This window comes from Trachemys scripta, chromosome 6, assembly GCF_013100865.1.
Source record: "Trachemys scripta elegans isolate TJP31775 chromosome 6, CAS_Tse_1.0, whole genome shotgun sequence".
NCBI classification, from domain to species: Eukaryota; Metazoa; Chordata; order Testudines; family Emydidae; genus Trachemys; species Trachemys scripta.
The window spans coordinates 59,142,340-59,156,460 of NC_048303.1; the positions used below are offsets into that span (position 1 = coordinate 59,142,340).

Sequence of the window (14,121 nt, forward strand, 5' to 3'; positions counted from 1 at the left end):
GAGCCACCACAGGTGGTGGGGGTGCCCTAAGCTTGGAGCCACTAATAGTGTGGGGACCTTGCAGCTCCGAGCCAGGAACCCCTGGGTGGTGTGGGGAACTTGCAGCTCCCCATTTTATCACGCATATTTTTAGTAAGTCACGGATAGGTCACGGGCTTCCGTGAATTTTTCTTTATTGCTGTGATATTTCTGTGACTTTAATTAAAAATATGCATGACAAAATCTCAGCCTTAATCATAGTCATTTGGTCATTTCATGGTATCACTACAAGGCAGAGTTAAGGTTGTTTTGGTGCCCTAATTGTACGTTTCTTATCTTAATATATTTGAACTTTAAGTGTGATTCTGTATTTTTTAGCCTTCTAATGCTTGATTTGGGGATAATTACAACATCCCTGTAATGTTTTGTACCCTTAAACTACAGATACTTTCTCTCAAGCCTAACTCCATTTTGATGGAGCTTTTTCCTCAGGAATTATTTTGACACACTGCCAAAATTTTCCTCACGAATGCAACCAAGACTGGCAAATGGTTATTTTAACTGTTCATAATTCAGCTAAACTGGAGTGGAATTTCAACAAAGAAAATACACTTCTCTAGCCCAAGGGCTTTCTCCATGCTAAACTTCAAAGGCTTGCTGCAAGCAATGAAGGTGTTAAAGCTTCTCCAAACCACCACAAGAAGCTTTTAAAAATGAATGCATTAAGGAACCTAAATTTAGAGGCTGTGACCAGCTCCCACTGGTATGAAAGAGCTTAGACCTGAACACTACCCCGACACCCTTTTTAAATAACGTTAGATGTATATACCAATCTTGACATGAATAGCTTATAGATATAACAGTAAAGTTGCAACTGAATGGACAGCAGGTGAATTATTTTGCCTGATCAGTAAGACATTAAGTAAGTCAAGTTTAGGTTTTTTTAAAAACCTCATGTTGGAGACAACCACCTTGTGCATGTGAAGAGAGATTTGAGAAAAAAAGTTTAGTAAATTTCCTTAATTTGATATGGTTGTTACATATGAATAAAGATAAGATGGATATTTCAGGTATTTCTGTAAATTAACAAATATTGTAAAGGAAACTGCCACTAACAGAAATAAATAGAGAGCAGTACCTTAAACTGGGAAAGCAACTCATCTCCTACAGTTAATGGACCTGGCTCATTTTCCCGTGTTTCAGCCCTCTTCAAGATTTCATCTATATCCATTTCCTGAAAAAATGGCATTTCTTGTTACCATTAAAAGACTGAAAACAAGATTAGATTGATGTGTCCAGCATATGTAGAAAGTTAGCCCTGCTTACCTGTGGCTCCTGCTCTTCTCCTTCAGGTTCCTTAAAAAGTTCCTCAGCACCAAACTTCAAAATTGCCGACAACTCTTCCTTATTAAAAGGAGTAGAGCTGAAAATACAGGAAATTAAATTTCATTGTCTACTATTTACAGAAAACACCTTAACTTTATATTAGTGAGACAGAATTCTTCATCATGATTCAAGCCAGTTTTCTTCTCAGTGCACGGTTAGAAAAAGTTGCATCTAACATGCAATATGAAAAAAAGGTTTTTGAAGGTAGCAAAAGTAATTCTGAATCAGAATTAAGAATTCTTTAAATTTTACATTTACAAGTTCACTAGAAATACTTCCTCACTCCACATCTAAAAAAGTAAAATGATTTTAATTAGATGTCAATATATTAAAAAGTTATCACTCTTTCTGGATTGTGTATCAATATACCTTGAAGGAGTGGCACCTGTGTGGAGTACAGTCTTCCCTGTAGTGTCCATTCTCTGAATTACTAAATGATCTAATACCATCTTCTTCTTGGCTCTTTCAAGAATTTCTTCCTCTACTGATCCCTTTGTGACTAGCCGATAAATATTAACCTATGCACAAAAACATAAAAACTTGACAAACATTTGGAAGTTACACATTAAAACTACATTTAAATTAATCTAAGACTAACAAAAAACTTATGCAAAAAGGGGAAGAAAAAATAAAGATATCAAATCTTTGTTTTCAATGTCCTGATTGTTGTTATGTGTTTCCAGATTTAAATTCAGTTTAGAGACTGAGTCAGCTCTTTCACTCAAGTCTCTTCATAAGCAGTTTCCTAAATAGAATCATAGAATATCAGAGTTGGAAGGGACCTCAAGAGGTCATCTAGTCCAACCCCCTGCTCAAAGCAGGACCAATTCCCAGCTAAATCATCCCAGCCAGGGCTTTGTCAAGCCGGGCCTTAAAAACCTCCAAGGAAGGAGACTCCACCACCTCCCTAGGTAACGCATTCTAGTGTTTCACCACCCTCCTAGTGAAATAGTTTTTCCTGATATCCAACCTGGACCTCCCCCACTGCAACTTGAGACCATTGCTCCTTGTTCTGTCATCTGCCACCACTGAGAACAGCCGAGCTCCATCCTCTTTGGAACCCCCCTTCAGGTAGTTGAAGGCTGCTATCAAATCCCCCCTCATTCTTCTCTTCTGGAGACTAAACAATCCCAGTTCTCTCAGCCTCTCCTCATAAGGCATGTGCTCCAGACCCCTAATCATTTTTGTTGCCCTCCGCTGGACTCTTTCCAATTTTTCCACATCCTTCTTGTAGTGTGGGGCCCAAAACTGGACACAGTATTCCAGATGAGGCCTCACCAATGTCGAATAAAGGGGAACGATCACGTTCCTCGATCTGCTGGCAATGCCCCTACTTATACAGCCCAAAATGCCGTTAGCCTTCTTGGCAACAAGAGCACACTGTTGACTCATATCCAGCTTCTCGTCCACTGTGACCCCTAGGTCCTTTTCAGCAGAACTGCTACCTAGCCATTCGGTCCCTAGTCTGTAGCAGTGCATGGGATTCTTCCGTCCTAAGTGCAGGACTCTGCACTTGTCCTTGTTGAACCTCATCAGGTTTTTTTCTGCCCAATCCTCTAATTTGTCTAGGTCCCTCTGTATCCGATCCCTACCCTCTAGTGTATCTACCACGCCTCCTAGTTTAGTGTCATCTGCAAACTTGCTGAGAGTGCAGTCCACACCATCCTCCAGATCATTAATAAAGATATTAAACAAAACCGGCCCCAGGACCGACCCTTGGGGCACTCCACTTGAAACCGGCTGCCAACTAGACATGGAGCCATTGATCACTACCCGTTGAGCCCGACGATCTAGCCAGCTTTCTATCCACCTTACAGTCCATTCATCCAGCCCATACTTCTTTAACTTGGTGGCAAGAATACTGTGGGAGACAGTATCAAAAGCTTTGCTAAAGTCAAGAAATAACACATCCACTGCTTTCCCCTCATCCACAGAGCCAGTTATCTCATCATAAAATAGTGTAATTCCAGAACTTTTAATCAAACTCCAGTGATGAGGCACATAGATTCAGCTATCTTCTAGAACTACATCCATGAACAATTCATGCTTAAATCATACTATACTTGTGGCAGACCCACAGCTTCCTCCATACTACTTGCAGCTGTCATCTGGTATTCATTGCCATGAAGGAGCAAGTTCCAGCTGCTCAATGAAAAAGTCCTATTTTAGTCAATATAAGGCTCAGTTAAGCTCTTGCAAGGCAGAAATTTCACATTATATTTGATTTAGGGAGCACAGCAGTATGAATGTACTATTACAAATTTACTAGTGTGACAATGAGCATTAGCTAAAAAAAGATTGTTTACACAATTATTTTCTCAATAGAGCTGTTATTGTTCTAATGTATGCTGTTGTATTCTAATGTTGTGCTATTGTAGCCAAGTCGGTCCCAAGATATTAGAAAGACAAAGAAAGCTCATCTCTCTACCAATAGAAGTTGGTCCAAAAACAGATATTACCTCACCCACCTTGTCTCTCTAGTTGTTCTAAATGTGTATTTTACAAAATGAAAATTCTTTAGCAACTAACATGGTTATTGTTATTAAAGTCAGCACCCAACTTACACAGATTTTATATGTATTATACACAAAAATATACAAACACATTATACTGAGAGTTATCTATGGCCTCCAATCCTGCAACTGACAGAACCCCATTGCAGGTTTGGGGCTTAAAGCTGAAATACATACCTGTTTCTTTTGGCCAATCCTATGAGCTCTAGCCTGTGCCTGCAGATCATTCTGTGGGTTCCAGTCAGAATCAAATATAACTACGGTGTCAGCAGATGCCAAGTTTATACCTAGCCCTCCAGCTCTTGTAGACAATAAAAAGCAGAAATCCTGAAAGTAGAGAAAAAAAAGAAATGCATCATAAATACAATGTCAAAATCCAGCCAAAAATCAATCTGAACTTAAATGAATTTAGATTGTGTAAACTCTTTGGGGCAGAACCATCTTTTAGATTGTGTATTTGTACAATGCTTAGTATAGTAGGATCCTGGATCCATAACTGGAGCTTGTTCCTGCTGTTACCGCAATATAATTAATAACTAATAAGTACTGATCTCAAGTGTATTTTTTTTTAAAGTAAATGTTAAGGTAGATTTTCATGCTGATCGAAGTCCCAAGAATGTGGGACTCCCTACTGCAAAAGGTAAGGGTGAACCTGTCTTCTAAATTTAGATGATTCATCTCTTGGTGCAGGTTATCTCCTAATGTTGGATGACAAAAGGAGCCAGAATTCTAGAAGGTAGACACCAACAGAAAGAATAAATGAAATGGTTAAACTATGAAGCTGAGTATTTGTGACCATTTGGATAAAATTAGTTGTAGGTCTCATTTAAACCTAAATAATATGATCATGGGCACTTTATGTATACACAAACAGATGTGAAACAGTAGAAGATTCATGATCCAAATTGTTTTTAACAAATGAATTTTTAGCTACATGCCTAGAAATCTAATTAGAACAATATTGCAATAGACTTTTCTGGACAAATTGTTGGTTCCGTTGTGAGGTGAGGGGAAACAGCTTCCCAAGTACAGAACTTTACTCCACACATTGAATTGTTATGTACGCAGCAAAATCCAATAAAGGAAATAAACTCTATTCAATGTAAGAAAAATCCTATTTTTATAAGAATCACTTTATAGTGTTTTGTTATATAACAAAAGGATAATCCAACTAATATCATTCAGATCTAGTCTAAAAGTATATACTTTTCTTAAGGCTGAAGTAAGTATTATTTTACACAAGTAATCAAATAATAAAAGAAGATGCATAGTCTTATTGCAAAAGCACAGAACTAGAAGTCATACCCCACACACGTGAGGTTTAACTCTTTATGTTTGTTAAGTGTTTTGATATTTGGATGGAAGGTGCTGGAGAAGGGTGAGATATTATGATATGGCCAATACACTATAATGAATTGTTTTGTCAATGTTTCCAATAATAAGTTTTACTTAGAAGATTTATTAACAGTTGTAAACATTATGTTCCAGATAGATAAGGATGACATTTCAATCCTAGTGCTAAATTTCCTTGGTTTTAAGCCCTAAAATCTTGGCTTTTACTGTAATGGTTTTTATCATAATTATTAAATAGCAAGAAACAAAATATAAATAATAGAAAAAGACACAGTAAATTCCATAAATGAAAACACACAGTAGCCTACCTCTGATCCTTCTGCGTTAAAATGATCCAGTGCTTGCTTCCTCAATTCCCCTTTTATTGATCCATCTAGTCTCTAGAAAGGGTGAACACTCCAGTTAAAATACAAGTGTGCATAAAGGTTAGTCCTTACAATGTACCACTAATTACAGTAAAATTGAATTCTGATCTGACAAAAGTACAGCCATAAAAAAATACAGTAACTTGAAATCTCACACCCACCTCATGTTCCCCCTAAATCCAGCAATGAAGTTTCAAAATAAGTTTTAGACTATATTACTAGTCTTATGTTCATAAGTTCAGTCTTCAAGAAGGATATATAACACTGATTAATTTTTCTTAAGTAAAATTGTAAAGATCATTTGGCAAGGCATTTTCTGCTAAATAAAGGTGACATTAAGACATTAAATGATAAAAGAGAATGTAGACTCCTTAGGCCAGTACAAAAACAAGAATAAACTCTTACCTGAAAGGGGAACTGACGATACTTCAAATATTCTGCTAGGATGTCCAGCATCCTCACCATCTGAGAGAAAATAAGAACTCTGTTGCCACGCTCCCTTAGGCGAATCAGTAGCTTGTCAAGAAGGATTAGTTTCCCACTGCTACGGATTAAATGCTGCAGGAATATTAAAAGTCTTTATTACAAAATGAATACACATAAATTAGTATTCTGTGATCAGAAGAATACTTTTTTATTATATTGTAGACAGTGTACCATGTGCATGAATCAAAAGTTGAATAATCAGTGAACAAAATAATCAGGATATTATATTCAATTCCACCCCAGTATAACAGGAGGACAGTATGAATTTAGCCTACCTAAATCAGGCAAAGGTATGCAGAGAGAGCCAGGATTGCTAGGCAGCTGATGAGACCCTTCACATCATACATATACTTGCAACTTCTTGATACTTTAAACATTTAATCTAAAATGACTCCTCACTCTCCAAAATATAATTTGCTGGGCTGCCCTAGTCAGTAGCAGCAGTCAGAAGAATGTTCGTGCTATTTTAATATAAAACTTCACTGGAACTTCCAACTAAGGAACTCATTCACCTCGGTATACTATACATAAGGTCCCTTTAATTTTTATATTTTTTTAAACTGATTTTTATCAAAAAATCCCCATGTTTTACAAAGGCTATTCTTCTTTTGTAAACAATTTTCACCTGAATTTTGGACCACTCAAGTACATTAAAATATTGATTATGTTAAGAAAATCCTATATATTACATTAGGTAGATATGCGTATGTTAATATTAACTTAAGTGTAAATGTGAGGCTGTCTGTTAAAATAAGGCAGCATAGGGTCATATACACACATATACACACACACATCCCATTTGTGTTTATGTCAGTGCTTAAGTCCTAAAGAAAAGTAGTGCTGGAATTCTCTGGACTTGTCTCCCTGCTACGGAAGGAGAGATGCAGCGTTGGTAATCTGATCTGACCTGACCCCAGGGGTACCAAGATTCCTCTCTTTTCAGGAAGAAGTATGTACACTAATATTGTATTATGCAGCTAAATACACTTCATTAAATAAACAACCACTGCATTAAACTGTTTTTCCTTTCAATACTCTTATTTCTACTCTATTTGTTGCATTTTTTCTGCCTTCCTGTCCCCTGATATTAAGCCCATTATTTATCCAGAGAACTGGGAAATCAACATTTGGCACCAATTTTCCCAGTTTTTAATTTTTTATAATAAATACTGATATTTTTCTGGGAAATTTTAAACAAAATAAAAACCAAAACTAAAAGATCTTGACTATACAGAGTTACCTTTGTAGCTAAATACAGTTGCTACAGGAATATGTTACTACCCTAGGTGATGTTCAGGTAACGGGGAGGTTATCTGGGTATTTTAGAACGTCACTATAGTATTTGAGTGCCTTAAAGGTAAAACAAAAGTAAAACAATGTAATGCCTTAAAAGTGAAACAATATCATGGTGAAACTTGAAACAATATAAAAGTGCCTTAGAAGTAAAACAATCTAATATTTTTCCTCCCACACTTTCTCTTTCCCCTCTCTCCTCACATCGAATCCTTTCATTCCCTTTACAAAAAAAATAAAAATAAAAATAAAATAAAATAAAATAAAAAAAAATTATGCTATAACTAGTTGGATTTGTTTAAATTTTAGTTTACTGGCCTGAGGGTATGTGGGGTATTCCTGAGTTCCTGCAAAAAGTGTGTTGTCCCCTAGGTACAGTAGCACATTTAGTTGACCACCATTATCTTCTGTACTTAGTAAAGATGCATGCATTAGAAATTAATATTTATACAGTGAAAATGGCACCTTACACATGGGTATGATCAGCTGAGGTCTTAATCCTATTAACATTTTCATACATGCTTAACTATAAGTATGCGAGCAGCTTCACTGAAATCAATGGGACTACTCAGCTACATACACTTAAGCACAAGTGTAAGTGTCTGTATCATCTGGGCATAAGAAATATCCAAAGGTAAAATTAAAATGGAAATTGCACATCATTTACAGTTTTTCATTAATGCTAACTCATTATCTTATTAAACTGGAACAGGGAAGCTATCACTTTGAATATGCATCTACTAAAACGATGAATGAAGCAGTATTTCTGACAAATATGGCCTATGATTTATGTATGATTTACACTGCAGAATTCAGTACTTCTGCAGGGAAAAACATTTAAAATGAGAAAAGATCCAATGAATAATTTTTCCTGTCTGATCTTCAGAAACATACAAAAAAGGCTGCCACTTCTGTCACTACACTACAGTACACCCTGACTATAACAATAGCAAACCTTGGGTTATAGCGAACCTGGTCCATGGATCCCACCTCAAGCCCCGGGACTGCTGTGGGGGGCTGAGAATTCCTCTGGCTCCAGGGCTGCAAGCTGGAGGTTGACAGCTCCTCCGGCCCCAGGGCTGGGGCAAAAACTCCTGGCAAAAACTCCTCTGGCCACGTGGTAGAGTCCTCCTGAGGCCCTGCAGCCAGAGGAGCTGTCTGCCTCAGACACAGCCCAGGGGTTAGAGGAGCTGTCTGCCTTAGCCATGGGGCCAGAGGAGCCGTCAGCTCCGCTGCAGGGCTTGAGGTGTCAGCCACAACCCTCATCCCCACAGCAGGACTCTTTCCCTTTAACGAACCCCTGGCTAGAACAACCAAATGGCTTGGATCTCCAGGGGTTCGTTATAGCAAGGGTGTACTGTATTAATTGTTTAGAATGCTATATTTGTCATTGGTTATTCTATGGTCTACTTGGCGACAAATTCGCATAGGATTATACTTATATGGCATTAGAAAGCAGTCATTACAGAGACATCTTGGTCTTTTCATTTGTTCTATTTCAGATTGATTTAAAATCTGTCAAGTTTTGCTTTGGTTCAAAACACATTCCCAAATTCTCAACCCAATAGACCACTTCCCTTTTAATTTAATCAAATCAGCTCTATTTTTATTCAGAAATAAAGGAAACATCACAACTATGACACAAAATCTAGTCAATTACCTATCTATAATACAAAATACACATCAAGTTCAAGTCTTTACACAGTATACTTCAATAAGACATCTGATAAATACTGTATAAACCACTTATTTCAGAAATAAAAGAAAACTAAGAGAACAATTTTATTTAAAAAGTGTTTTTACCTGTAAGGCCTCTTGTTTATTATAGAATTCATTATCATCTGGTGGTTTAATGAGGTAGCAATGGTTACAACACTTCTTGAGTTCCATCATGATGTTCAAAAAGCCTGAGGTACTGCCCTTTGAACCTTTACTCAGGGCTTTGTAATTCCTGGTTAAAATCCACCTATGATAGAGAATATGTAGTGTAATTCTTAACCAGATTTTTTAGGGGGTATAGGGAAGGAGCAAAGAGGAGAAAAAAGGTGGCAGGCAGCTATTAAAATATGCAGTAACTGCATGAAAAGAATGAAGCTCCAAACATAAAACTCACAAGTATCCCATATAAGACAAACTGATTGAAAGGAATTAAATTAATATTAATTCCACTAAAACAAATCTGAAAAGCAGAGTGCACATACTGAAGGTGAAATACAGGATCCATTCAAGTCAATGACAAAAATCACAAAGGCTTGAATAAGACCAGGATTTTACCTAAGCGGTTTTTACAAGACTTTATTACATGCTGAAAAATATGTTTAGCAGTTAGCATCATGCAAAGACTCAATAAAATATGGCAATCACACTTATACAGGAGGTGGATGTGTTTGGTTTTTTGTTGGATTTTTTTGACTATTTCATAGGAGCCCACTTACTTGTAATATTGCTTCTGCAATGCACTCATCTCCATTCTCAAAATCTGTTCAACTTTGGCAGGTAGAGATTTTTCTACGTCTTTCTTAACCCTCCGTAACAGAAATGGCTCAAGTTCTCTGTGAAGACTTGCATAGCCAAATTCTCTCCCTTTGCCATGCTCCTCCTCAAAATCTTCCCAGGAAGAAAACCTTAAGGTAACATAAAAGATTTTAGTGGTATCAAGTTTTTCTATTCCTCTGTAATGTTTGAAAAATGAAGCATTGATGCACTGTGGATGACCTGAGAGGGACGTGGACTAGAAAGTGAATATATGGAGAAAAGAAAATGACTAGCCATTTAACCAAACTAAGAGCAGATTGGAGCAAAATTCAGAATATTCTCCTTTCACATTTGGGGAGGCTATCCTGAGCGCTGGAATCTCCCAAAGACTGGGGGCTCCGCCCTGAGACCCCAGGCCCATTCAGCCCTCTCTCCAGAGAACCCATCCACTATCCACCTTTGCTCCGCCCCCTCCCTTAGGTCTCCTTGCCTGCTGCTGGCCAAGTCCCTCCTTTCTTCCACCCCCATCCTCCACAAGCTCACGTTCTCCACCCCTCCCTCGAGCACTCCTCCTGCCTTGACCTGAATAAGTACAAAAACTTGGAGGGCGGGGGGGGGGGGAAGCATTCGCTGCTCCCAGGTACACCTAATAGCTGCTTGCTACTTAGCAGGAGGAGGGTCATGCCAAGCGAGGGTGTGGGGGGGAAAACAGCCTTACGGGGGAGGGAGGTGAAGGAGAGGAGGAACGCAACCAGGGGCGAGTGATAGGAGCCTGGGGGAAGGGGTGGAGCAGGGACGGGAAGAGGCAGAGTGCAGATGCTCAAGGCATCTGTGCTCTGAAAGGCAGGGGTCAGCGGCTGCACCGCAGGGGAGGCTTAGTCTCCCCGGGCCTATTATAATCGGCACTTACAATATCCTCCTGTAGAAGATGCTAATTTTTCAACATTTGTTTTAATCCCAAATTAGGATGAAAAATTGAAATTTCAAAAATTTTTGTGGAAAGGAAATTCTGATCAGGAAACACAAATGTTTCTTTTTGACACGCTTGATCAAGAAATGAAACATTTTGATATTCCGGAAACTAAAATGTTTAATTTTGGTTTATTGAACTGACCGAAAATGCTTCATTTTGAGTTAGTTCAATAAATAAACTGTATTTGCTCATAGTGATACATTGCCTCATGGGAACTGTAGTACGAGAACCTGGTGCTCCTAGTCTTCCTCTATGGGTCAGGTTCCCTGACCCAGACTACATTTCCTGTACTTCATCCAGTCACATTTCTCCCATAATGCATCATGCAGCTCAGAGGCAAATCCACACTGCATTATGGGAGACATACGTCCTCTGAGGAGCCCAGCCCATAGTTAAGAATGGGGGTCAGAACTACAACTTCCATTAAGCAATGCACTGAAAGGGAAATGCAGTTTCATTTGATTTCAGATCAGTTCAACAAAACATTGATTAATCCAATTTGGGTTAAGCTGACCAAAAATGAAATATTTCATTTACAGTTTCCCAACAGAAAATCAAAATATTTCAGCAAAATTGAATTTTTCACAGTAGCAAAGTTTGAGTTTGCAGAAACTGCTTTTTCCAGGAGAAAACCATTTCAATGGAAAACTCCCAAACGGCTCTGAGAGAAACGCAAATATATTAACAGCACAGGGAAAACCAAATTACTGTTCAGATTGCTTGCATTTTTATGTAAATGTAGTTTTGGCAGGGCGGGAGGGGTTTAGGCAATGATTATAGCATCACTGGTTCTGAATCAATATGGACTTCTACATAGGAACCAATGACATTGAATTTCCCATTGTATTTTATGGACAAAAATAAGCTTTATTAGAGGACTGTGTGACAGATAGGTCTTTGCTATGCAAACATAATTGACAGTAACTGATAACCTTATTAGCGTCTCAAAGACAATGATTGACAGGATGTTGAGAATTAACTCTGTAAAGACTATCCTCCAAAACAAGGTGAGGCATATTGTCAGGGTTCTAATCCATATTAAGGAATTTGGTTTCCAGTATGAATTCATTTATTTTAATGGTTTTCTAAAATAGAAAAGTTTTAAAAGTATTATCAAAGTTATTTGTCAGACGTGGCATGAAAAATAAGTGCATCTGTTACATGTTTAAATATTAAAAATATTTTAAAATATTTTTCACTGTGAAATTTTCTGTTTAAGAATACTATAACTATATTAACAAGTCTGAAAAATTGTATTTACTTTTCTGGCATGATGAAGTGCAGCAAAGACCAGAGCTCTTTGAGGGAGTTTTGCAGAGGAGTTCCAGTGATAAGAAGACGATGGTTCGACTTAAAGTCTATTAGCGTCTTGTATAGAAGGGAATCATCATTTTTTAAACGATGAGCTTCATCCACTCCTATAAATGCCCAATTTAGACCACCAAGGAAAGACTTAAAAAAATGAAAGAAAATTATGTAAAAGAATCATTTCATAGTTAGAATCATGAAGGCCATATTATATTATTTTTTAAAACAAATAAATAAAATTCAAATCTTATAAAACTGACTGATAGTTCTGCCAGTCCCTTTTCACACGCCAAACAGGAAGCAGAGTAACCATATAATGTTTGTTAGCAAATCTTTAAATAAATGGTATATGGACACCAGTGTGTTTTAATATTGAACTACAGTATGTCTTTTAAGTTGGCTGGGATCAACAGCAGAAAAAGAGTTCTTAATTGTTAAAATATTATAGTTAGCTGAAGTGTGAGCTATACCAACAAAAACTCAGGCCTCAACATGTCATTAGCCTCCATTAGCTTTCCTCTGGTTCCATTAGCTCAGACTTTCAATTAGCTTTCCTCTGGTTCTGCAAGAATTCACAGGAATGCTATCTACATGCTATCTATCACACATGAGGCAGTACAAAGTACACTACAAAAAGAAATAACCATGGTCCTTCTTCCCAGAATATATAAAACAGAAAATAAGGGGAGAGAACACACCACGTGGTGCTAGGAATAGGGAGAATAAGAAGAGAAAAAACTGTCAGTTAACCACAAAATAATTGTGGCATGATGCTCTGACATGCTGTTGTGATGTTTGTATTGATAATTAAGGTATAAACCAGTTTTTTGTTTAAAGCTCAACTATGAAGTTCTAAGTGCTCTGAAGTCCACATGGTTAATTGGAGTGCCTTCAAACTGATATATGAAAACACTGCACATCATCATCACACATTGACCAAACACTGCAATTGAATTACAGAATATTGTGCCATATCTGTGGCACTCTGATGTCACTCCTCAAGGTTCAATATCAAAATTGAAAGAACAGCAGTGGGTAGTAGTAGCATTAATAGCTTGGAGAAACAAATGTCTCTCAGAACTTTGAAGAAAAACAAATCTAAACTGCTACAGAAAATCTATCATATTTATAAAATAAAGTATGCACATTTCCAGGAACCAAAATAAACGTAATGGCAAGTACAACTCTATATGTTGTGGTACAGGATAAACGGTGATCTCTATTAATGGAAAATAAAATAATTTAAAATTATGACTTACCTTATCCTTTAGCAAAATTTCATAAGTTGTCAAAAGAATATTAAATTTTAACCGCTTGGTCTGTAGATGCATCCATTCATGAGTTCTTATCTATCCAAAGAAAGATTATAAATTTGTGAGAAATTTAAGATAGAAAGTTGGGATGGTCATTTTCAACCTGATTAACTTTAAATGCAACAGAAGTATGAATGTTAAATAATATACAATTTTCTGATTATTTAAAAAAGCACAAAACAGAAAAAAATCACTAATAGGAAAGCATTAGACTTAGAAGTAGGATAATATATATGATAAACACTCAAAAGTAATTTGTTAGATATAGGGGCAATGTCATAAAGTGATCAAAGAAAACCAGGAAGGTAATTTGCTCCTCTAAAATGAGAAGTAACATTTGAAGGAGGAAGGTGAAGAAAGAATTGGTCAACTATTTTCCATTTTGAAGTATATGCCACCTTTGGTCTACAAAAACATTTTAGATACATTAGCAATTTATTCCAAAATAATAACCTAGACAAGCTTTAATGTCATTTTTGGCCATCAAATGATTTTATTTCTCATGTAAACATTCAGTAATCAACTCATAAAATCTTTTCCCTGAAATGAATCTATTCTAGTATTATAAAAATTATTTTAAAAGTTATAATATGTTAATCAAATAGAACAGGAGTACTTGTGGCACCTTAGAGACTAAGGCATTTATTTGAGCATAAGCTTTCGTGTGCTCCAGTCCA

General features: G+C 37.0%; 1 protein-coding gene across 2 annotated transcripts in view; it reads right to left on the reverse strand.

Annotated features, from left to right (window-relative positions):
* CHD1 (chromodomain helicase DNA binding protein 1) overlaps positions 1-14,121 on the reverse strand; it is a 78,765-nt gene that overhangs the window by 21,245 nt on the left and 43,399 nt on the right. For both annotated transcript variants that reach the window (XM_034773653.1, XM_034773652.1), the window contains 10 exons: positions 13,391-13,480; positions 12,085-12,275; positions 9,811-9,999; positions 9,179-9,341; positions 6,002-6,154; positions 5,540-5,611; positions 4,056-4,205; positions 1,735-1,883; positions 1,306-1,402; positions 1,118-1,213 (listed from right to left, as the gene is read on the reverse strand). In XM_034773653.1, the coding sequence (XP_034629544.1) occupies positions 1,118-1,213; positions 1,306-1,402; positions 1,735-1,883; positions 4,056-4,205; positions 5,540-5,611; positions 6,002-6,154; positions 9,179-9,341; positions 9,811-9,999; positions 12,085-12,275; positions 13,391-13,480 (1,350 nt within the window). The remainder of the gene's footprint in view (positions 1-1,117; positions 1,214-1,305; positions 1,403-1,734; positions 1,884-4,055; positions 4,206-5,539; positions 5,612-6,001; positions 6,155-9,178; positions 9,342-9,810; positions 10,000-12,084; positions 12,276-13,390; positions 13,481-14,121) is intronic.